Raw genomic sequence first — 26817 nt, forward strand, 5'->3', positions numbered from 1 at the left:
ACCTCTGAGAAACAAAACAAGCTGTTCTGCATTTATATACTTTATTTTTGGACATACAAAAGCAACACCATATAGATTGAATTTTTTTTTAAAAGTAAACTTAATGCTAAGCATAAAAATTTAACTTCATGAAGAAGTAATAGGACAGACTTCAAAAACTTTCACATTTGAAGTATACTTTGAATTTATGTTTGCAAGCTTAAACACCAAGATGAATACTGGCAAAGCTATTTTCAGTTGCCTTATAAACAAAAAAACTACTGAAAGAAATTATAATAATTTGTTTAACCTTAACAAAAAAAAATCTAAAAACATTGTTCAGGTTTTTAAGGATAACAACCTGGAGGGTAATTGATACTATTCTAAGTGAAGTATCCCAAAAACTAAGATCTTATACTCAAGTTATTTGTAGCCCTTGTTTTAACTACTATTGTGATTGTAGTACTTCCTAACTATTTTGTAAGGCATTCATACTTAACATAAAAAGTAGTCCAAGATATTATAGTCACCCTTAAGAAACCATTCTTGATTGTTAGTTAATAGTACACAAATCTATTAATATTAAAACAAATACATAAAATATGTTATTTTATAAGAATCTTCAAATATTCCTTCTCAATACCAAAGCTTTTTTTGAGTTCATGATGATATTAAACAGAACACTTGCATGGTCTGAAAATTATCTCAAAAGAAAACTGATATACACAGAATAGTATAGTGAACAGTTACTGCCATTAAAAAATTAAACTTTTATTTATTCCACATCTCATGTAATATAAGAAGGAAAGTCATCAAAAGGTTAAGCTCCTGTATCTGAGTAAGTTGCTAACTTAAACTGCACAATACAGGTTATTATGATCACAGAAAGAAAAGAATACATCCCTGACAAAGTATTGCACTAGCAATTAGTTCAGTAAATATGTTTGGATGGATAAGTTTCATCACCCTCTCCCCACCTCTAGAACCATCAAAATTATAAAGCTTGATGCTATAAAAAGAGAAAAATAATTGAATTCAAGAGCTTAAAACATTATTTCATATACATCTTAAGTTCAGTTCTCTCCAAGTAGTGCATTAAAAGTTTTCACACAATTTCTCTAAGTAAATCAGGAACAAAATTTTCAAATACATGTAACACTGAAGCAAAACAATGTGTACTCCAAATGCTGTTTTTAAGTTCTCTTCAAATTAACTAACTGTTTGCAAAAGAACATCATATCAACTCTGTAAACAATATTCTATTGTTGAATAGCAACAAGCAGAGAAATAATGTAGTATGAAAATTAATGCCCTTCAATAAAAACTGACCAATAATGTAAAAAATTAACATCTTTTTACTGAAGCTAGTATTAAAAAGATCAAAGCAGTACTTATTCATTTTCAGTATTACTTTCAAGGATGGCATAAATTAATCATGGTTAGAATCCTTGTAATAATTATTGTCAAACTGAACATAGGTATCTCCTGTATGACTTATGATCATTAAAGCACCAACACTGATAGCTAGGTAAGTATACACCATGCATTTTAGGAGTTGAGTATGAAATTTTGCGATCCATAAAACTATAAAATTATCCATCTTTTTAAAGTAAATGCATGGTACACAGAGCAAATTGTACTTAACCTGAAGTCTCAGAAAAAAAACCCTTACAAAATAAAGCTAAAGCAACCAAGGAATACTTTACAACTGTTTTGCTTCCATCAAAATATGCAATATTATCCATAAATATATATATGTACATACACAGCATTACGGAAATTGTATTTTCTCAATTTAAGAAAAACGTTTTATGGCCTGATCTAGATATACTGACAAATATACCAAAATTGCCCATTTTAACAATGTTTAGTATGATTACATAGAATACTGTTCATTTTATCCAGCAAAACAATTCTATTTCCTATGTTCAGCTGAAGGAAATGAAGTTTTGTTGTTGGTTAAAACTATCTTGAAAAAACTAATGGCATTCTGGGAATATTATAAGTTACGTTACCTAGAAATGTCACTAACACCTAACACAATGAAAATAAGCATGTTCAGTTGACTAATACAGTCAAAAATACCTTTGAATGATGTTTCCTACTGACTTTTCTCTATCAACCTAAAGATGATTGATGAACTCTATTCTCTATGAATACTGGTTATATTAATTACTGTTACATAAAATAACTGATTAACTGAAAATAGGATTAATGCCATGAAAAGAATCAGAGTTAATGTTTCTGATTATTCCAACTATCCATGTGAAAATAATCAATTAACTGAATGTAACCGATTAGGTAAATCAAATTCCACTGTTCACCCAAACCTGTTACATTTTTACAAAATATCTACTTGCTCATTCAAAAGTTTAATAACAGCTTGACTGTAAACTCAATGCTAAGAGATAGAGCAAGCATGTGTGCAAACAATACAAGACTTTAAAATTTCAGACAAAGTGAAACTCTGATGATATTATACATGAACAGTTGGAAATCTCTGTCTGCCTGTATCTATAAAAGTATAACATGAATACATTGTGCAATGCTTAGATTGTTGAAAAACAAACACCAACAATTCACTCACAAGAAAGAAATGGCAGTTTTGAATACAAATTTCTAACTACCCATCAAAATAAATTTCTTACAAGTAGTATTTCATATAATTCTAATTTAACCTTTTCTGTAGGAGTAAATTTCGGCAATAATGCTAGTCTAGGACAATGTCCGAAGAGAGTTGCTTCATCAAAACTTAGTAGAAATACTGAAACTATCTAAATAGGAATTTAATAAAATATATTTAGAAAGAAAAAAAAAAAAAAAAGGGACCAAAAAATCTTCTCAATTGTGCAGAACAACATTTTAGCACTTTACCACCAGCGACTGTGTTCTTACTAACCCTCGGCTTCTTGTTTAAAGACGCTTGCTGGTACCCAGCTGAGCGTTACAGCTTGGACAAGTATGTTCAGTATCTTTACAACTATCCATTACTAATGGGATCCAGAAGCAGGGACAGCTGAAATATAAGCACAGTAAATTAAATGACATTTTTAAAGACTGGATTTTGAAAAATATTTTTACAAAATTACGTAACAAATGTGTTCCAGTGTAAATTGGACTACATTATGCCACACTAAAACTATATTGCTAGAAATTCTAGACGTGTTAATTTCTCATATCCCAAAAAACCTGTATCATTAATATTTTCCTGAAATGAAACCATGTAACAAAACAAAAGTATAATTATATTTTCACAATGTAACAGATAAATTATTACACATTGACCAGCATGTCAAACAGTAACATGACTGCTCTCTACAGCCATCAATATGAATAATGTATTTTTTTTCAGGGTTCTTTTTTTTTCCGCACCAAAATTAGTGAATTTTGACCAATTAATATTAACACATAAGGGAACGAAGCAGAACTATATATACATTTTTGTCAGCTAGAGGCAGGAAATAGGTAATTACACTGCTCAAACTGTGATGTGAAACTCAAAGTCATAGTTGCTCTAGACCAACAAATCAGAAAAATAGAACATCAATAAAGGAAAAACACCATATAATGTCACTCTTTTTGAGTAAATTAAGCTTATCAACTTGAAATTGTTTACTTTACAAAATGTATCAAAAGTACTTGACAAGATCAATACGTATACAAAGCTAAAAATAAAAAACAGCCATGTTTTTATTCATATTTAGATGCTAAACATAACTATTTTCCTTGATAGTCTTCAATAATTTATTTATTTCAATTTTAGTAAACACTAGGTACGTAAAATAGAGTTTACTTAATTACTCAGATTAAACACAAATTAAGTTGGTTAATGTAAAAAACCAACAACAAAATTATTGTTTGATTACTAGAACTATACAAGTAATGAAAATAAAAGATGTAAATGATTCAAAATCCCACTAATAATCAACCGGCTTTGCCAAAAGCAGTGTTTTGTCAACTTAGATTTTTATGGTTGCTTAATTTGTCTCCTAAGCAGGTTTGGACTTGGGATATTCTGCAAAGTCTAAAACAACAAATACTTAAGTGTAAGCCACTGACAGCTTCAATTAAGTTGTAAAAATGGTCTTGTGTGGGAAATGTGAAACAACACTAACAAAGCCAGATAACCTCCATAATATTATAATTATTGAACACTACAGTGAGAAGAGATTAATCCATTGAAATATATACATGTTTATTTCACTGACATTGTATTTTATTACTATATACAGTGAGCAAAACTTCAAATACTAAAGGTTAAAAAAACACTAATAGTTGGTGATGTAGCTACAACTCTCAAGCTAGTTATTTCGGCAAAGATGTTTGATTTCTGTGTGCATGCAAACCAGTTAGTCACATATTTTTATTTTGTTGAAAATAAGTAAAATGCTCTTAAGTAGTCTTTTATGACACACCTTTTATCAGTGCTGTCTCCTCAATAATGCTAGTACATGACATTTATAGAATTCAGAAATATTCTGAATGGTGAATACAGTTAAATAATTGCTTATCACTTTAAAGAAATGTTATAGTTCTTTAATCAGATGTATAATTTGTTAATTTTCATTATGCTAAAAACTTCAATAACATTACTGTGTTATATATCTGTAAAGTTAGATTGTTTCTACTTTTTATTACAAATTTGTTCCAAATTTCATTATTCATAGTTTAGTTTGCTTATGGTATGCACTTGCTGACTTTGTTTTTCAGTAATAAATACAGAACAGGATAAGAATATAATATATAGTTGAAACTAAAACTTACAAAAGGAGACAAATGATCAATGCCATCAAATAAGCAAAGAGTCCAGCCTTTTTATCCACAGTGGTAACAACAGTATTGTGGCAGTTGGGACATGTTGTTTGTACAGGAGTTTCCCCAAAGGAAGGTTGTTGCACCACAACAACTGTTTGCTGTCCTGTAGAACATTCCAAGAATGTATGTCTTAATTTAACTGATTATTTTAAAAGTTCTTGTTGATATATACATATATATATAAAATGATGCAAGTTAAGATCCAAGAGGATATGAAAAATTACACAATTTTCAACAATATGTTAAAGTTTGGAAAACAAATATATAACTAATTAAGTTACGAGTTGTTTAACACTTATTTTTAGGGTGGGGTGGAATAGAAAAGCAACTATTGAAAAGCAAATTGAAACTTGGAAGTAGGTAGGTATTTCATGTTTATTGGCATAAAGCTACTTGGCTATCTGTGCCAAACAAGATGTAGTATACTATAATGGTGTCTGGAAATTAAGGTAAAAATATGTAAAATTAAGATCTGCCAGGAAGACTGAAGCATTAAGTTCAAGCTTGCTGTCAGTCATCTGAAGTTGGTCTTTCCAGTCCTGGGTTCAGGTAAAAAAAAATATTAAAATATGTAAAAGAAATCATGCTAAAATAGTCTACAGTCCAATAAAACCTTAAGTTAAAAAACCAACAACTCTTAAAAATGTAAAAATATGGGTGAAGTGGGCAGTATCACTTATAACATTGGCTAATATCAAGGGCAAACCTACCTTTAAAATATGTTTAAAATGGCATTGTCGTTCTTGGTTGTAACGACGGCATGACAATAAAAATGTATGATTGTGATCTGAATACCACACAGACCACATGTTGGTTAATCAGCACCAAATAAAAGGAAGTGGAGAGTTAAAAAACTGTGATCAATGCATAGGCTAGCCAAAACAACTTCTTCCCTTCAATCTTTACAAAAACAGGATGATCAAAGAGCTAAAAAAAACTTGATTTGAAAAAGCTTATTATTTCTTTGCTCATTCCAGGTCAACTGCCAACTGGTGTACAGTCGAGTTTTGATAACTGGACCATAGTCCATATATGGAACAGGGATGGTAGTGATGGAGCCAGAGCAGATGAACTTTGCCGCTCTGTCAGTTAGCTCATTCCCATGAATACCAACATGACCTGGTATCCAAAAAAACTGGACAGAGATAGATGATAGAGAGAGATGAGCTAGTTTGTTTTGGATATTGATAAGAATAAGATGGTAACTAACATGGAATGATGTCAGAGCCAATAGACAGCTGAGTGAATCAGTATAGATCGTACAATTCGTATATTGCATAGTTTCAATATGAATCAGGCCAACAGAAGTGGCATAGAATTTGGCAGTGAACACAGAAACTGTAGAGGGGATTCTGTGTGCTACAACTGAACTGTAACTAACCATGGCAGAGCCTATAGAGTCACCTGCTTTTGAACCATCTATATATATGGGAATGGATGGATCATTTGAAAGATGTTCAGCAAATAAAGAGTGATATTTCCAATCAGGAGTATCTATCTGCTTTCCTCAGATGACTTAAAGATAGGTCACAGTTGAGAATAGTAATTACCCATGGTGGAAGAGGTCGATCTGTGGATACTGCTAGGCTATTCAAAGATAAATCCAATTTTTCTGATTGTGCCTGGATACGAAGTCTGAAAGGAACAATGGCAGATTTTCTATTATAAAAAGTGCGGCCCACTGATGATGGAAAACAACCTGAAGTAGGATGCTGTAGTAAATAGTGATGTTTGGAAGCACACATAAGAGACAGTTGCAAACAGCAAATATACAGAGGGGGTTCATGGGACTCAACGTACAAACTTTGGACTGGAGAAGTATGAAAGGCCCCAGTGCAAAGCCAAAGCCCCTGATGGTTCTAGAAGACCCATAGTCAAGTTTGGATCTGATAAGAGCACGATAAATTTTAAGCATGGAGAACAGATCTGCTCCCCAAGAGGTGGAACAGAGGATATGAAGGATATTTAGTGCTCTTGCACATTTGACACAAAGAAAGTAGGAGTTTCAAGATATTCTACTTTTGTAATCCAATGTCCAATATTGAAGAATTTATATATATTTTTTACAATATTTAAATTCATCTCAGGCCACACAATTATGTTTTCCCACAACTGTTCAACCAATCATGATTGAAAATACCTTTTTGTTAACAGTTAAGAAATGACACTGTGTGTGTGTAAACCCAAGTTTCTATATCAAACAAAAGGCAGTGCTCCAGATAATGTTCTTCTGTAAGAAGTAATTTCTCTCAGAATCTATCAATGGAATTTTCTTTTTTTTACAAAGTACAGAAGTAACATTTTGTGATGAAAAGTAATTTAACTAATTATGATTTTTTTTTCCCATCAAAAGGTAATATTCGATGCAGGATTAATTTAGGAAATTAAATCAACAGATGTAGTCATAATAAATACAACTTTCTTTCATACTTTTTTACACTAAATCAAATCATTCACAAATGCACTAATAGAAACCTGTGTTGGTTAGAGAGCACTTATTTTTGCAGCCTTACTGTGAAAACTGCACAGATGTTGTGCAGAACTTCAGGAAACTATAAAGAATATAATAATTAATTACTATACTACTGTAAAGCAGCAGGAGTCATTCATTTTTTCTCTTGTAACAAAACAACTTTCCAGTAGTTAAGGCACAAATGTCTAATTCTTGATCAGGAAATATAATGGTACACCCCTTACCTAGAGCACTGAGAAGATATCTATTTTCTTTACCAATCATGTAATTTTATTTAACAATTTGGAACTAGAAACATTATGACACTAGACCCAAGACCAGTTTATTTTTAACACTAGAGTCCAAATAGTAAATATAGCAGTGTTGATGATCGTAACTAGGTAGAATTTTTTTTTTTTAAATGAATACACACACAGAATAAAATGGAGAAAAAAAGAGAAGAAAAAAATGACAAACTTATACTTTTATATACACATTTAAAGATAATACAGCAAAGCATTTAGAAAATATCTTATTAAACAATAATATATGTGGCATCATAATATCGTAGGTTACCAGCTGTTGTAGTTGAGAAAATAGGTATCTTCTGCAAAATCCTTAATTTTTAAGAACTTTTGTTTTACTTTTGTAAAAACAATAGATGCACATTATTCATGAGGTAAAAGGATGTTTTTAAATAACATCAAAAGCAATTCCATTTACATATTTTGGTATAGTATCTTCAGATAAGAAAATAGGTTAACACTAGGTGAAATCCAAAGATGTCTTACTTCCTTACAAAACCAATCAACATACACCATAAATTCAGAAATATTGTTTAAAAGTTAAATTAGGAAAATGTTTTTAGCTCAAAAGATGAAGTTAAAATGTTTGTAACATTACTGAACATTCTAAGAAGCTAGACACAAATTTATTTACATTTAAACATTAATACTGTAATGTAACAGACAAGTTTACTTGCATCACTACCATTTGAAACAGAAAATTTCCTTGATTTTATTAATTATATGATATATATATATATATATATATATATAAATCTTTAACAACAAAGTTTATCAAAACTTTACAGATAACTTATCCAGATGATTTAAGTTTGTGTAAAGAATCATTTATTGGGCATCCACAAACAAACCAGCCCAAACAGTAAACATTTTAAATTTATAAAATAATAACCATTCACAATATTTAAAAGTTAATTTTCTTCTAGTATTAAGTATTATACTTAATAAGCATAATGAACAGAAAGAAACATTTAATACATATTCTTTCCATGTTACACCATAACATAATTATCTTTATATATCCTTTTTTTTTACTTATCTGATAAAGGAAATTAGATCTTCTCAAATGGTGAGACTAGTTGCCTTCTTTATTTTTTATTTTTTAATATTTGTTCATAATATCTGTTTTGAGCTAGTTTGTGTTTTTCATTAGATTTATTTATCCCAGACACAGGTTTGTGGTTAACTTTTTAGGCAAAACTTACAACCATCAGTAAAGGATTTTTCTCTTTAAGAAAGTAAACCCTCTCGATTGTAATACAATAAAACAAAACATACTTTTATGAAATGAATACAAAGTTAAATGATATCTTAATCCTAAGTGTTTACATTTGCTTACTTTATATGCTTATTAAATATGTAACAAGAAATAAATATAAATCTATTGACTGTTTAAATATTTGCTTTTTTATAATTATTTTTCATTATGACATAAGAGTACTGAGGATACAGTTGTCTGCATCCTTCAAACATGCAACCTTTCAGAACTTCTGTTCTCTGGATCTTTTGCAGCACATGACTGCAACTTGTTGGCAATAATTGGTTGATTTGGTGTTTTATGGCACAAAGCAGCAAGGCTATATGCACCAAACATCCAGTAAAAAGTTAAAATTAAAGTAAATTTAGTAAAATTCATAAAAGGAAATTATGGTAAAACAAAACAAAGTTTCAAAAAAAGCATAAATAGCATAAAACTAATGTTTACATCTAGTCTACAACGTTAAGAAAAAAAACTACAATAATACAAGTTGTAAAGGACTTTCTGTAGCATAATTGTAACTATTATAACTCTCCAGGAAGATTAACAAGTACAAAAACTACTGTCAGGTACCTGAAGTTGGCCTTTCTAGCCCTGGTTCCCAGTTATTTGTGTTAAGGCTATTTTTCAAAAAATAAAGTAATAAAAGTTTTAAGACTTGTAGCAAAATTTTAATAATAACTTGCAAGGATGACTAGTGGGTAGCTCAAACAGCAGTGTTAATCCATTGAAGTTGGCCTTTCTGGTCCTGGTTTCGAGTTATTTAATGTTACAGCCATTTTCTAATTTCAAATCAAGCTAGATGGACCTTAATTCTTAAAAGGGAATCACATTAAAAGAGGTATAATATATAAATTAAAAAAACTTAAATGGCATTAAAAAGTTTAATGGCCTTCATAAAACTATAAACATAATCAAGGTGGACAGTGTCACCATCACCAATAACACTGTCTAACATTATCGACAAACCTTGGGACAGAACATGTTTAAAATGTGATGACGAGAAAACCCACTGGTAGAGAAAAATATATATATAAAAATGGTTGGTTTGGGTTGGGAAACTCTTTTATGTAGAAGATCGAACAACGTTTTGACCTTCTTCGGTCATCGTCTGGTTCACAAAGAAAGAAAGAAGTAACTGACCGATAGCTGACCACATGTTCGAAGGGGGGTTGTGTAACTGAGTGTAGGAATGTAGAGGGCATGCTTAGATGTTTGATTATATTTACTAATATAGGTATAAAGGTGTTCCTTTGCACTGGTTTATTTTGGGCTTGAGTTGTTGTATAAGTAAGGCTTCTTTAATTTTGCATTTGTTTGTTTGTTTCTTTATTTAGTATTTGGGTGTTTTTTTATGGTTATGTTGTGTTAAATTGATTTGCAATGTTTGAAAACATGTGAAGATGACTTTTTGTGTTCTTTGAATGTGATTTCAATTTTTCTACTTGTTTCTCCAATATAGAACTTGTGGCAGTTATCACATTGCATTTTATAATGTTGATGTCGTGTTTATCAGTATAGATTTTACACAGTATAGATCTTAGTTTTGTGCCAAGTTATTTTTCTGCTGATGTCGGGAATATGTGGTATGCAGCAGTATATGGTTTCATGATTTTTTAATTCGTGAGATATATTTACTTTTGTTAGATGATTAAAAAATCATGAAACTAGATAAAATAAAACAATGAGTTTTAAAACTGTGACTAATGTGTAGTCTACTTAGAATAACCTTCTCTTTCCGATCCTCACAGAAGCAAGACGGCCAAAGTCCAATACAGGATTTTATTTGGAAAACCTTGTTTTCACATTGCTCACTCCAAGACAACTGCCAATTGGAACGGAGCCAAGCCTTGAATACAGGACCATAGTTCATGTATGGGACAGGTGCAGCGGTGATAGTGCCAGAGCAAATAGATTTAGCTGCAGTGTCAATGAGCTCCTTCCTGCAAATACCAATGTGGCCTGATATCCAGAAAAAACGAATAGAAGTAGATGTTAAAGGAAATGGGCCAGTCAATTTTGAATATCAGCGAGAACAGGGTGTGAACTAACGTGAAACGATTCCAGGACCAGTAGAGAACAAAGCGAGTCAGTATAAATAGTGCAGTTTGAGTACTGCTTAGCTTCTATGTGATCCAGGGCAAGAGAAATGACGTACAGTTCAGCAGTGAACACAGAAACTGTAGAGGGAATTCTGTGAACAATAACTGAACCACAACAAACCATGACAGAGTCCACACAGTCACCTGATTTCGAACCATCTGTATAAATAGGAATGGAAGGATGGTTTGAAAGATGTTCAGCAAATAACAGACAGTATTTCCAATCGGGAGTATCTCTTTTCTCAGATGACTGAAAGATAGGTCACAACTGGGGACTGTAAGAAGCCATGGAGGGATGGGATGACCAGTAGATACAGCAATGTTATCCAAGGACACCCAATTCATCCAATTGTGCCTGGATATGAAGGCCAAAAGAAGCAATGGCAGACCATCTGTTCTGAAAAAGTATGGCTCACTGAGGAAGGAGACACAACTCCACGTTGGATGCTTTGGTAAGGAATAAAGTTTTGAAGCATATAGTAAGAACACTTGCAAATGGTGGAGGTGCAAAGAAGGTTATAGAGACTCTATGTATAAGCTCTGAACTGGGGAAGTGTGGAAAGTCCCAGTGCAGAGCTGAAATCCTTGATGATGAATGGGGTCCAGCATCTTTAAGGCTGAGGGTCTGGCAGAGCCATAGACCAGTGATCTATAGTCAAGTTTCGAACAAATAAGAGCACAACATATCTTTAGCATAGAACACTGATCCGCTTCACAAGAGGTGGAAGAAAGGACATGCAAGTTTTTCAGTGCTCTTGTACATTTGACCCATATCTACTTGATGTGTGATATAAAGGTCAATTTATGGTCAAAGAGAAGTCCCAAGAACTTTGTCTCAGAGACCACAGGCAGCACAATTTCACTGATATGGAGTTCAGGATCAAGATGAATACCCCGTTGGTGGAAAAAGTGTATGCAAACAGTTTTAGAGTGAGAGAAGTTGAAGCCGTTTGCTGTGGTTCACTTCAGCAAACAATTTAGGGCAGTCTGTAGTTGTCATTCAGTATACCTCATGTTCGATGACTGATATGTGATGTGAAAGTTGCTGACATAGAGTCCATTTGCAACAGTGAGAGGGAGTTGTTCAGTGATGGCATTAATTTTTACATTGAAAGGTGCGACATTCTAAACACAGCCCTGAGGGACTCCAAGTTCCTGTAGGAAAGAACAGGAAAGTGTTGAACCCACACAAACTTGGAATTTCCTGTCCATTAAAACATTTTTAATAAAAATGGATAAATGGCCACATAACCCATATATAGGGAGGTCTTGCAAAATGCCATACCTCCATGTTGTATCATAAGTCTTCTCAATGTCAAAGAATATTAATAGAAGATGTTGTCATTTGAGAAAAGCTTCTCTGATTGATGTGGAGCCCTGTCGTTAGAAACTGCAATGGGTGGGCGAGAGGAGATTCTTTGATTGAAGGAACCAAACAAGATGAGCATTACCCATCATCTCTAAAGCCATACAGAGACAGCTCATCAAAGCAATTGGAGGGTAGTTTGAAGGAAACTTGGGATCCTTCATAGGCTTAGGAAAAGGTAGGACAATAGCCTGGCACCAGGCATCAGGAAAAACATTTTCCTTCCAGATCCAGTTAAAACAATCACAAGAATAGCAAGAGAAGCAGGAGATAGATGGCACAGCATTTCATAGTGTACATTATCAAGTCTAACTGATGTACTGCCAGGCTGATAATGGGCCAGTTTGAGTTCCACCAGTGTAAAGGGACAATTATAGTCACAGAGACAATCAGCTTGAAAGGAAATTGTTCTGCCCAAGTCTTGATGGCTAAGGTGGAGAAAGAAGCAGAAGTGCCAGACACTCAGGAAGGGTTTTCACCTAGAGTATCACAGATGCTCCAGGTATCAGCTATGTCCTGGCTATCAGAGAGCAAGATCAAGAGGGGGACTGAAGTATATTGCCAACTGACCTTTCAAATCTTGTCCCATATGACTTTGGAACTGGTGGTAGAAGATATGCTGGTTGTGAACTTAATCCAAGATTCCTTCTAGCTTTGACATCTTATCCACCAAGCATTTGCATGGGCCTGCTGGAAAGCAATGTGGCTTGAAATTGTGAGATACCGATGAAATGGTATCCCAGGCCCGTTTTTGAGCCTTCCATGCCATGTGGAAATCAGAATTCCACCACAGATGAGGATATAGTGGAAAACATGTCGAAGTTTTAGGAATACATTGAGCAGCTGCTTGTATAATATAATCAGTTACTGCTGCCACGCAGTCGTCTATTGATGGCTTACAGACAATGACAGGATTGAGTTCTACGAGAGAAGTAAAAGAGGGCCAAGCTTGCATGATCCAGCTTCTACTGGGGCACGTGGGTCGAATGGCATTGACCACAGGCAGTCTCTCTCAAAATTATTGGAAAATGATTACTGCCTCGTGGATTATTGTCAACCCTCTATGAAAAATGGGAGAATAATGAAGGGGAGCAAATTGAGAGATCAATAGCAGTAAAAGGACTGACTAGGTGCAGGAAAATAAGTAGAAGAACCAGTATTGAAAAGAGAAAGGTTGTGATCAGAGTGACTCCTCCTATTAATATCAGCACTTCCCCAGAGGGGATGAAGTCCATTAACATCCCCCAAGAATTAAAAAGGGAGATAGCAACTGTTCAATAACAGCATCAAGGTCTGACTGATCACAGGTCTCTCCAGGCAACAGGTAGAGAGAACAAACAATGGAAACATGGATGGCTACGGCCTCCAAGGGTGTGTTGAGTGGCAAAGACAGGGTAGGTACATGCTGATCAAGAAACAGTGCCACCCCTCCATCACACAGCCTGTCATTTCTGAACAAAGAAAACCGTAGAAAGGTGACTGTTTTGGCAGGTTTCAGAAATGTTTCCTGTAAGAAAAGACATAGATTATGGTAGGAAGCAATCAGTGTTTTGATGTCATCCAGATTAGAATGTAAACCTTGACAGTTCCATTGTAGCAATGTGACCATTTTTATTTATGTGTAGGCAAATTGGGTGGAGAACCCTTCTGTTTATGACTACGTCTTTTTAATTTACTGTCTTTTTAATCGAGGGAGGTCTATCAATTTCCACAGTTCCTGCCCTGGGTCAATTGAGCAGGTCTTTGTTGTTGGAAGGGGATTCCAGTAACTGAAGACATGAACGAATGATTGTTTTGCATTTTGGGGTAGGAAAAGATGATGTATCCAAGGAAATGCCTGTACCCAGAACCAAAAGAAGTGGATCTTGGGATTTGTTGAAATGTATGTAAGGGACAGAGATTGGTGTTGAAATTGATTCATCAACTTTTTTAACCATGGAGGTCAAAAGACTTTTCATTTGTTTTGAGAAAGATTCTTTTGGAGGCACACAGAGATCTGTCTGCACTCCCACTGTAGTTGTGGAATGAATTGCAGCAGAATACACCGAAGATGAAGTGGTGGACAGCAACTTTCGAGCCTCAGGATAAGTAAAGTTATGAATCGTTTTAAAACACTGCACCACTTTTTCTTCAAACCATTTAGGGCATGAATGAAAGTAACCACTGAATGAAAAGAATGCAACTAAAAGATTGTTTTTCTTTCTTTTTTGATCCTATTAACTTTTTCCCATATTAGTTTGGTTGAGGTGACCCCCTTTGCAACTACAGAGTAATCATCAGTTTTAACACTATCTTTTTACATTTTGGGTATCTTCAGAATATATGGCAAGTTCTTAGTACACAATACAAGTACTTTTTACAAAATAATAGATTTTATACCTTCTTTTTTTTACAGCAAATATATAGAGCTACAAGTGCAAAGTGATTTTCATGTTAATATTAAGAATAAGTTTTTTTAATATGAAGATTCAAATTTCATTGGCATGTCCTCTAAAGCCTTCTAAATAAATATCAAACTTTTTTCACTAAAATTTAAATTCTGTTATTTTTTTACACCCTAACCCTACACATTCTAGGTTGATTTGACTGACCACTGAAAAACAAAAAAGCCCATTTCAGTTTCTCAAATGTCTGTAGATTTTAATAGAAAACTACAAATGTTAATTATAAATGGCTTAAGTCTCAAAGTGTATGCCTGTTTGAGCTTTAATTTTGTTTCATTGCCCTTTGAACTACAACTAACAACCCCACTACAGAATTTTGTAAATCACTTTGAAGATGTACAACTCATACTATAGTACCAAATTAATGTAACGAACGAGTTTTTCATAAGCTTATTTAATGAAGAATTATTATTATTCATTATTTTACCTAATCTAACAAGTTTTTAGTTTTTGCATTTTAGTTACTTAATAACAAATAAAGAATATCCACAAAAAATATGAAATATATTACTAACCTTTGATTATTTGTTATTATTTTTGCTGTCATTTGCCAATGAAATTCAAGCCCCTTTTTGGTTTTAATATATAATGATGTTACTAAACCACAATTTTTTTATTTACTTAATTGATGCATCTAAAAACAAAGAATTTTAACACACAGAAACAATATCCTATAACAATTATAACTTAACTGGCTTTCAAATACATCAGGGACTTTAATTCCCTTTTGTTGTTCAGTCTGTACACCATTATATAAACTTTCAGAATTGACAATATTCTATACTGAAAATGCCACAACATTATAAATCATTTGACAGATTAAAACTACCTTTTTATTAATTATAAAGAATATTACATAAAACAAAGAACTCTTGGCAATTTCTAAGAGAGATGTGACAGGTGACTCCACTTTTTTGTTTATGACTTCATACACAAACAAGGTTAAAGTAAAGACTATAGAAATAATAGACTTATCAATTCATGTTAAATTCTGTACTTCAGTGAGAGACAGTAAATAAATAAGAGGGAGGAGATCTAGAGAAACAATGTTATTATCTTACTAGGGGAAAGTGAGGATTTAAAAAAATATTTCATTATAAAATTAAGAACATAAAACATGTAATATTAAAATTAGATTACATTTCAAATCCAAGATTGTTTCTTTTACACTTAAAATAAAGTGGTTTAATTAAATTTCAAATGTATCTCTTTAGTTTCACTGTGTCGGTATTTGGGTATTGATGTTGTTAAATACCTAGGAGGGTCAGGTACATTTTACCTCTTCCTCCCTCCCGAACGATTATAGCGTCTGTCTTTAGGGTTTTTTTTTTTTTTAAAGCTTTGGGCCAGAGTAAAAGTATAACATCATACTCAGGTCCATTTCAGGGCTCAGTCCATGCATGGACGAACAAGAAGTTTTTTTTCTTCATTTAATTTTTTATATATATATATTTTTTGTATTTTCATATATATATATATATATTTTGTATTTTTCTCCTTTTTCTCGATTGAGAGAATGCTACTACTACTTGTAGTAACACACACACACACACAAAAATAAAGTAATAATAATAATAATTATTATTCAATACTTGAATAATAATTCAAAAAGGAAAAAAAAAAGAAAAAAAAAGTTCATAACGTACATTTTGACTTACCTCTATCAAGAGGGTTAAGCAATTGATTAAAAAGAAAGAATATTTTGAGAAAACAACAAAACACTCACCATACTGAGCCATTGTACCAAATTCCAAGCTGAAAGTTTTAATCTGTGGAAAATACCTGAACAAAAAAAACAATTTTATACAAAGTTACAAGTTTTTGTTTATTCTCTGCATGTTGCTTAATATAACACTGCAACTCATTTTATAATTATCATGAATTTGTATTTTCAATCTCCCAGAGTTATCACAATTAAAAGAACCAAATATTTATTCATTCATATACGCATATATAATCATCATATTAAAATTAGTAGCATAGAAATTATATCTACCACTACGCATTTTGGAAAAATATTCCAATCAAGTGTCAAAAGTTTTATTTCCCATAAAGCTTTTTACAGGTTCTAATGAGGGATTTACCTTTATATGATAACAATGTTTTGGGTTAATATGGAATCTATTGGTAGATTTCAGTTGCTCTATTCTCTAAATGAAATTTAAAAAACAACAAACTTTAAGTCATCCCTTGCCATTCACTTACTTAACAAGCTTTTTCTTAAACTCACTTAAATTTACTGCCTCCACAACTATCAAAGGCAACCCATTCCAAGCCAACCACCCTGTTAGAAAAGGGTTAGCTGAAGATGACTTACCTTACCATAATTTATGTGTTCCCTACTTCTACTATTCTCACTGTTAAATATTAAAAGAAATGATGCATCAACATTATCAATTCCCTTTACAATCTTAAAAACCTCAATCATATCCCCTCCAACTCTTCTTTTTTCAAGATGTCATTCCAGAAATCCTTATCTGAACTTTTTACAATTCAACACCTTTTCTAAGGTAAGGAGCCCAAGATTTAAAACAATTCCAAATATAGTCTAACTAGTGATTCTACCTTTGTTTTTAGCTTAAAAATAGCTAAGTTGTAAGCTATGGCAGAAACCTGGTGCATTTAACCCTATCAGCATTGTCTCAGCCCCACAAACCAATCTCAAAATCATTTGGTGCTTGTTAGTTATAGTTTATGCTAAAGCTTTTAAATTAGTAAGCATATCTTGAATTTTTGTAGATTATCAGTAAATATTAGTGGGGTTTCAATAACAAAATATATTTTTTCAAGTTTAAAAATTTTTTAAGTTATGTTTTTCTCATACCTTTTTCTTTTCTTTTTGACTATCCAGCATGCAAAGTAATTTTGATTTTAAGACTAAAAGTACTTTTATTCATCAAAACATTTTCAAATTTCACATGCAAAATCTTTATAACCTCCAGTTAATTAACAAATGTGTTTTAAGAAAAAAACTTCATATTTTATTTTTGCTATCCAATCTCTGTATAGGTTTGTTTAGTTTTACCAACCTCATAATACCATAAAAACTAGGGCCTGGCATGGCCTAGCGCGTTAAGGCGTGCACTTCGTAATCTGAGGGTTTGAAGTTGGCGCCTGAGTCGCGCCAAAACATGCTCGCCCTCCCAGCCGTGGGGGCGTTATAATGTGACAGTCAATCCCACTATTTGTTGGTAAAAGAGTAGCCCAAGAGTTGGCGGTGGGTGGTGATGACTAGCTGCCTTCCCTCTAGTCTTACACTGCTAAATTAGGGACGGCTAGCACAGATAGCCCTTGAGTTGCTTTGTGCGAAATTTCAAAAAACAAACAAACAAACAAACCATAAAAACTTGGGAAATAAATACAAATCATGCTTTTCACATTCTAGAATGACTACAAATTATAATATGGAAATACACATTTTTAGTCTAAATAGCTTAAAATATCATAACATTATACATACTTGTATACTCATTATTTTTATATATGTGAAAAACACCTGGTATGTGTAGAGAAAGCACTATGTAGAGGAGTGAACAGCGTGCTTAGATGTTGGATTATATTTATTAATATAGGTATAAAGGTGTTCCTTTGTATTGGTTTATTTTGGGCTTGAGTTGTTGTATGAGTAAGGCTTCTATAATTTTGCATTTGTTTTTGTTTGCTTCTTTATTTAGTATTTGGATGTTTTCTATGGTTATGTTGTGTTTATTTGATTTGCAGTGTTCGAAAACGTGTGAAGGTGATTTTTTGTGTTCTGTGAATCTGGTTTCCATTTTTCTACTTGTTTCTCTAATATAGAAGCCATGGCAGTTATTACATTGCATTTTGTAAATAATGTTGGTGTTGTGTTTGGAGAAACAAGCAGAAAAATAGAAACCAGATTCAAAGAACAGAAAAGGTCACCTTCAGACATTTTTGAACAGTGCAAATCAAATAAATGCAACATAACCAAAGGAAACACCCAAATACTAAATAAAGAAACAATCATAACAAAGAATATAAAATTGGCTTTTACAAAGTGACCTATCTTGGCTGTGTTTTAATACACTAGCATTCTGTAAAATACAGTTACACTTCAGCTATAATACATTTTATATGTATATACATTATTACCATTTACAAATAATTACTTAAACTTATTTTTCTTAAAATACACAATAATAAATAAAGAAATGCAGCAAACAATTCTCCCTCAGGTATGAACTTCGTACTTGCTTGCTACTTGCCTTTTTAAATTTTGTCTGTAGAAGATGAGAAATATTTTTTTAGATTTATATATACATCTTGAAATAACCAAAAACTGCTTGAGTAACTGAATATACGTGAAAATGAAACAGCCATCCAGGAGATGATTTTTGGTTTGAATTGGATAGCTTCTATGTTCTATTAATTACATCATTAATTCTTGTAAGTGCAAAATATGGCCCTTTTAAAGACCAACTTAATGTTGGAGTTCATTTTTCCTCATAACAGGAATTGTTCAGCCATACCACATCATCTTGTTGAAATACAGTCTTATCAGTTGTACTATCACAGTGACTTTTTGTCACAATGCAGTTTAAGCCTTTTCCGAGTAAGTTGTGCATGATATCTTTACTCTTCAAATCCATGAGCTCATCCAATAATCTATCCCTTAAGAAATTTTAAAGTGTCTGGCCCCACTATGCTCCAGTCAACAGATGAAAAATTACTGTTAATAACTCCTGGTATGAACATTTCAATCCATGGTTGTACAATAAACATTCTTTCTATTATCATTAGAAGTTCAACCTATGTAGTAACTGACATGCAGTGCACAGGGATTTCGTAGTCATAGACTGTGAAACTATTTGAAGCTAGATTAACCTTGCATCCATGTCTTCATATGAAACAAGTTATTAACATGAACTCTTTCTTGATATTAATAACCCACATATCATAAGGTATAAAGAAGTTTCCTTCAGTCAGGGTAACTTCTAACTTTTTCACTTCCTCATCCCCTGAGGTAATTTCCAATCTTTCGTTACTAAACTAAGCCAAACTAGTTTCTTTAAATAACAAATTGATCTCATTTGGGGCAGATAATGTATTTTCAAGTCTTTGACTTGTAAGAGTATCTAATTCCTGCTTACCAATAGTTGGTTCACCTTTTGTTGTTTCCTAAATATTGTTGGGTTCAAACTCATAATTGGGGTATTAACAGTTACTTATTTCTCAGTCTTGGTTCCAATGGCCAAATTTACCATAGAAAACAGCTTTTTTCTTTTTATTTTGCATTAGGTGGGGTTCTTAAGCCCTACAAGCTTCCATTTACAGTTGCTGGCAGTTTGTCAAGTTACACTTAAAACACCTATGGACTTGTAGTTAATTCTCTCTATTCTGTTATTAACTGTCTAGCTAATCATTTTCTTCTAGACTATCATCAACAGGAATTTAGGTTTCATAAACTACTTAATCAGATGATTGCAAAACTTTAAGATGGCATCTTTAGTTATTTATCTACAACTTTTGGGCAAGTCTTTCTAAATCTTGCACACGTTCAGCTAATGCCTCGTCTTTCCTCTGTACTGCTCAAAAACTGTGCTCTAGATAATTCCTGGTGTGTCATTCTTAACCTGTTGGATAAGGAAGCTTCCAATGTTTGATATTCATTATGGTTTTCAGCTGGATAGATACTAAGTGTTGTTAAAGCTTGCTCTCATAAATGACCAACAAAAAAAAAGCTTGTTGTTCACTATTCCACTTGTTCACTTTGTAAATGATTCAAACTGACCCTTGCATACCTCTTAAGGTACTTTGCCATCATAATATTGTAATTTGTCATTTGGGTGAAGTTGTTGAATTAGCCATTTAAATTCTACAACTGGATATGGTTATGACATAGCTGGTATAGTTTGGGAATGTCCTGCAGTACCAAATGGCACAGCATATTCCATATTCTATAACATGCAATGTTTTAGGTTATATTCTTATTATTTGGCTTAAAATCTGCATTTACTAATTCATTTTAACATAATTTGATGTTTAAGGACAAAAAGGAACCTGTTGGTCCATGTTAGCTTCCCATTTTCTAAGCCAAACTAAAAAATGTAAAGTCAGTTGTTATCATTCATACATTTATCAAGCTTTCTTTTAAACTCCCCCAGATTTACTGCTTCCACAACATCCAAATGCAACCTATTCCATAGACCAACCACCCTACTTGAAAAATTGAGTTAGCTGTAGTTTTGTAATTCTCACTGTTAAGTAAGAAAATGTTGATGCATTAACATTATCAGTTCTTTTTACAGTGTTAAACATTTCAATCGGAACCTCTCGAACTATTTGTTTTTCAAGAGAAAACAATGTTAAGGATCTTAATCTCTCCTCCATCCCAGGTACCATTTTAGTAACCCTTCTCTGAATCTTTTCCAACAATTCAATGTCTTTCCTAAGATAATGAGCCCAAGACTGAACACAATGCTCAAATTGTGGCCTAACCAGTAACCTATACAATAAAATTATAACCTCTTTAGACCACTAACAACAGCACACTACTTGAATGGCTTAAATGATTGATTAACCATTACACCAAGAACCTTTTCTTTCATGTCAGTGCCAAGGTTATTCCCATCCAAATTATGCTTATAATTAAAATTATGATAAACCATATGCAATATATTACACTTATCATAATAAAAACACATCTGTCATTCATTTCACTAAAACTTTGTAAAGTAGCAGCATCCAAGACCTTGATTTTATCAGCAACCTTAAGTAATATTTTGACCATTCCTTCACCTATTTCATTAATGTGAATCAAAAAGAGCAATGACCCTAAAACTGAATTCTGAGGCACACCACTTACAACATCAATCCAGTTTGACTTAACTCCATTTATAATTCAATGCTTTCCAAGCAACTCTTCCATCAAATAAGTTAATCTATACCTTACAGGCCTACACCTATACAGATAAGTTTCTTTACAAACCTTTTATGTTGCACTTTGGTTAAATGCTTTCTTAAAATCCAAATATACCAAATCTATACACTTACCCTCATCTACATATATAGTAACACATTCAAAGCATATCAAAATATTTGTTAGGCAAGATTTTTCTTTAGTAAAACTATGTTGACTGACTAATAAAATTATAAACTTTGATAAATGACTTCGCCAAGTATCTTTTATCAGACTTTCAAAAACTTTTCCAACAACTGATGAAAGACTAATAGTCCTGTAATTACTGGAAAAGCTTCTATTACCTTCCTTGAAGATGCGAGTAGTATTAGCTAATTTTTCAATCTGTTCAAACTTTTCCACTATTCAAGAACTTGCCAAAAAAGATTGTGGTAAGTGGCTCATATATACAATCCTTTACCTCCTCTAAAATCCTCAGGAAAATGTTATCTAGCCCAGAAACCTTATCATTCTTTAGACTTTACAATTTTATTTTAACAAGCTCAAAATTTATGCAGTTGTCTTGTTCAACTTTGTTTTCATATACATGTCGCTCAACATAAGGAATATACTGCTTAAACGTCACTAGAGAAAAAACAAAACAAACACAATTTAATAACCCAGCCAATTCATAATCAGATATAAACCTTCCTTTACCATGCTTCGAAGGTCCTATCTCCTTCGTAACATTTTGTTTACCCCTAATGTACTTGAAAAGTCCTTACTGTTTATTTCTATATTTTCAGTCAAATTATTTACACTCATGCTTTTACATGCTTTAATTTCCTGTTTGACCAGTTTTCTTGATCCTCTATTAATATTCTGTAATACCAATTAATTTAAATTTCTTAAATTTGTGATGCATTACCTTAATTTAACATCTTATACCCTTTGTGATCCAACTTTGCTTTTCACTCCCAGCTATTCTTTCCTTTCTATAAAGAACGAATTTATTTTTAATATTGAAAATATTTTTTGTTCAAAAATATTGCACATTTGCTCAGTGTCTCCAAATAACTCAGCTTCCAAATTCACAAGAGTTCTTATTGTATCCTTTCAAAACTTGCTTTTTTTGAAACAAAAATATCATTATTCTTAATTTCCATATGCAGCAAAACATCAAACCTAATACAGCAATGATCACTTGTACATAGTTGTTCTCCAGTTTTCACTTTCTCAACCATTTCTATATAAGAAGTTAATAAATTTAAAATAGCATTATTGCTAATAGGTTCCTTGACCAACTGATGAAGAAATCCATCTTGAAAAGTTTCCAAAACTTTTTCCCTTGAGATTATCTAACACTTTCAAATCCATATGTTTGAAATTAAAATCACCCATAATTATGACTTCATCAACAGCTGAACTCTTGATCTCACTGTAAAGTTTCTCACTAATTTTAGCAGTTTCATGTGGTCTGTAACAAATTCCTACCAAGAGTTTTTTTCCCTTGATATCAACTAATAGAAACCCCAGTGGATTCAACCTCCTTGCTATTACCCTCAATATTCTCAACTTCACCAGCATGAAACTTGCTCTTTACATATAGAGCCACATATTGGTCATGGTTCAAAGGCCATGTCATCTCATTTGTTGATTTGCATTCAGGATTTTATTGAACTACTATTTTATTAATTTATGTCAATAAATTTTATATCAAATCACAGATAATTCAAACTTTAATAATATATACGAATTAATTTCTTAAAAGTAAATGTTAAAAACACATTTAAATATAGATTTTAATGAGTCACATGGTACATTAAATGTAGTGTTATTTAAAATTAGATGTTTGTGATGTCAAAATACTAGTATATAGTTTCATACAATTAAGGAACTCATATTACATATAATGAAAAGCTAGAATACAAAATAACACCTCATATCTTTTTATTCTGCTGAGATATGACTTATGTATTGAATCAAACATAGTGGATCATTTCAGCTCTTTCCATTTTCTGAAATAGTCCCTTTCATACTCTTTCTACACTATATAACCTGTGAATAACCAATCAACAGCTTAAAATGTCCCCCTAGTGGCTTTTCCCCCCACCATTTTAATCATGTTATTTTGATCCAATTTTTCAAGGAGTTAGATTGAGTCTTTAGCCTGCTCAAGGTTTCATATTTTATACAGTCTAAAAATATCTTGGTTAATATGCTTAAAAAATTATAGTGGGATTAGTGTAGTTATTTATGACTTTTTGGTTATTAAAGTGTATATATATAAAACTTAAAACAATTTTTTATTTGATATCTTCCACATGCAAAATTTTAAAAGGCTTAGCAACCTATGTCTAGCGCAACTATGTAGAAAGATCAGAGCATGAAGAGATATATATTTGCTTTACTTTGTCATTTATTGTTCTATATTTTTAAAAATAAGTTTAATTACATATATGTATAATAACTGAAATGTGACTGTATATTACAAACTACTAGTCCACTAAAACACAGCAAATACATAGAAGAATAAATGTCAGTTTTGTATTACTGGATATGTGACTTGCGTGCATGTGTACCACATCAGTGGAAGCTACGTAATCTTAGGTAGGCATGACTTGAAGGTCAATACAATGAAAAAGTATTCTATTCCTACTAGTGCCCTAAAGTCATCTAATGTTTTTCTTATACTTCTAGCATTACAACAGTAACAATTAAGCCTATTCTTATAATTACTTCTATACTGCTTTCCCATGCTGAATTTTTTCTACACCTCAATGTTGTTTCAAATAGTTTATCTTTGCCCTTACTACTATCTAGCTCCAGTTTAAAACTTCCCTCACAGCTGAATTAACAGCATCTTGACACACACCACGTTTTATTCTTTCAGCGATTTTTCTGCACTTCTTCAATCTTGTTGTCCAAAACTCCCTGCACAATTACAAATCTTCTCCTCACTTAGCTTTATTTAAATTCTTTAAATATTATATTTTTCTTCTGATATTTTTAATTATTTAAATATTACTTCTTTCAATTTTAAATATTTTACTTTTTTCTTTTTTTTCAAAGTCCAGTTGGCCACCGAGTGAAAAGAGTTTTATTTAATTCTTTACCATTTCCACAATCACATAGTTGTGCTTGGAATTGTGTGAATGCATAGTTACAGTTCCTCATATTTAAATATAAACAAAATTACTGTATACCTTAAAACAAGAACAATACATATAGTACTATTACTATGCAGTTTCCATGGTTTATTTCAAGGCAACCATACCCACACTAGTTGTAAATCAACTAAAACTTTCCACCACCATATGACAGCAACCACAAAGCAAAAGTTAGAACCAAAAAATCAGGGCATTGATAAAATGAATTAACAAGGACTCCACATTGATATAGGTAGTTTAATTGAATCTAGAAATATTTTTTTTATTTGAAATCACACAAAAAAAACTTAAAACCATTAATATATACATTTTCAGTCATAGAATTTGTTGAAACAAAGCCGTACATTGTATTGTTCGGTTAGCATTATATAATGCATCAACTGATATACATCTACAAAATCCAACTGACCTATCAAAAAGTGATATACTGGAATTATAAATACATGAAATGTTGGCTTGGGAACTGTTTGTTATACATCGTATGATAATTTAATTTAAAACCAATGAAAATACATTTCTCCTTCACTCTCAGAGGTATGGAAGAAAGTTCATATTTCATATTTAGTATCTGGTTGTTGACAATCTTCATTTTAATTTATCCACAATTCATGCAATTTCTTAAGTTACCAGGCAAAGCAATAATCTTACATTAATCACGAACATTTTGATAGCACTGTTCCAATAAGATAATCACATGGTACAAAAGGTTGTTATAGGCACAATTATTAATTGTTTTTCATTAGTTATTAGATACACAAATGAAATTCCAACATAAACCTAATTTGTGACTATGGAATCTCAAATGGTGTGCAAATTTTTTTTCCCCCATGGTATTTCCACCAATCACAAGTCAATAAACCCCTCTATTCTAATGGTACTTTAACCCTTTTGGTGAGGTTGGAGACTGTAGTCAACTTCAAGGCTCAGTGCAGCAGGCGATCTTCCTTTATTTCTGTTATTTTTATGTATTGAATTTAACATATACAGTATTGGGTACAATCACTGAATATTTCACTTTTGTAGAGTTATTGCCGAGATATCATGCTTTTAGTACTGATACCATAATTAGTTGAAGTATCAAGCATATATATTCAGCGCCATGCCAAACATTAAAGTTTTTTATTCAGCACTGAAAGGGTTAACTAACAACTGAATAAATTTACTGCTACAATTTCATGACTAATAAATCAGTGACTGAACATACAAGAAAACTACACAGTGCTAATCACTGTACCAAATAATAGGATTTTCAAGAACTAGTTATTTACCAACTTTCATATAACTAATGCTCAAACTACTACTGCTGTGTATTTATATGCTGAAAGATTCAATTCGACATACTGGTACTGTAATATCCAAATTCGCTGTATAATGAATGCCTCGCTTGTAGTTATTTGTCGAAGTTACTAGGTTTTCGTGACGTCATCAGTATATAAATAATTTTTTTTTTTTTTTTGGTATTCTAGGCCTACTCCCACGAACTCAACCTAAGTTTTAACATTATGCGCCCTCTATTTAACATCCGCATTAAAACAGTAAAATTAAAAAATGTATATGTCACACAAAACCATATATCCTTATACTACGTGTATGGTGAACAGGAAATTGCTTAATTTCCGAATACTCTTCTAATTGAATCCCCAGTCAGTGCCAAGACTACTAGTAGTAAGAGTTAGCTTTCAATTAGACATTTTATTTACGCCTAATCGAAACGTCACACCAATTCAAATTCAATTCTGCACAAAACAACAACGTAGTAACAACTCATCATCGATTTACATAACTAACTTACAAAAACTTACTATTAAGAAAACCGAAAACTTTAATCTCACCTTTATATAAAAATCAAACCGCCAACCCTCAAACCTACGACTGCTTTATACAAAAAATAAGGGTGTGTCGTATATAACTCGTTGGTCTAACCCCAGCATTCTATATCATAAATTTTAATATGACCACTAGAGGGCAATATCTAAGAAATAAATAAAATTTAAAACTGTATTATTGATTATGCAATCAAAAAATGGTCTCGAGAACATATCTTTTGTCTTTTTGGTTAAAAACAGA

General features: G+C 32.2%; 1 protein-coding gene across 1 annotated transcript; it reads right to left on the bottom strand.

Moving 5' to 3' along the window:
• Window positions 1-24: 24 nt before the first annotated feature.
• LOC143240426 (lipopolysaccharide-induced tumor necrosis factor-alpha factor homolog) lies at window positions 25-26817 on the bottom strand. Its single transcript, XM_076482844.1, has 4 exons — window positions 26583-26817; window positions 16448-16503; window positions 4744-4897; window positions 25-2995 (listed from the first exon to the last, which is right to left on the bottom strand). Exons 2-4 carry the CDS (start codon window positions 16458-16460, stop codon window positions 2893-2895), a joined length of 270 nt encoding a protein of 89 aa, XP_076338959.1. The 5' UTR covers window positions 16461-16503; window positions 26583-26817; the 3' UTR covers window positions 25-2892.

The sequence above is a fragment of the Tachypleus tridentatus genome, chromosome 13, assembly GCF_004210375.1.
Source record: "Tachypleus tridentatus isolate NWPU-2018 chromosome 13, ASM421037v1, whole genome shotgun sequence".
NCBI classification, from domain to species: domain Eukaryota; kingdom Metazoa; phylum Arthropoda; class Merostomata; order Xiphosura; family Limulidae; genus Tachypleus; species Tachypleus tridentatus.

Coding starts and splice junctions, on each gene's coding strand:
- LOC143240426 (XM_076482844.1), bottom strand. Junction 2,996..4,743: donor TTGATCATTTGTCTCCTTTT/GTAAGTTTTAGT, acceptor CTTATATTTCAG/CTGTCCCTGCTTCTGGATCC.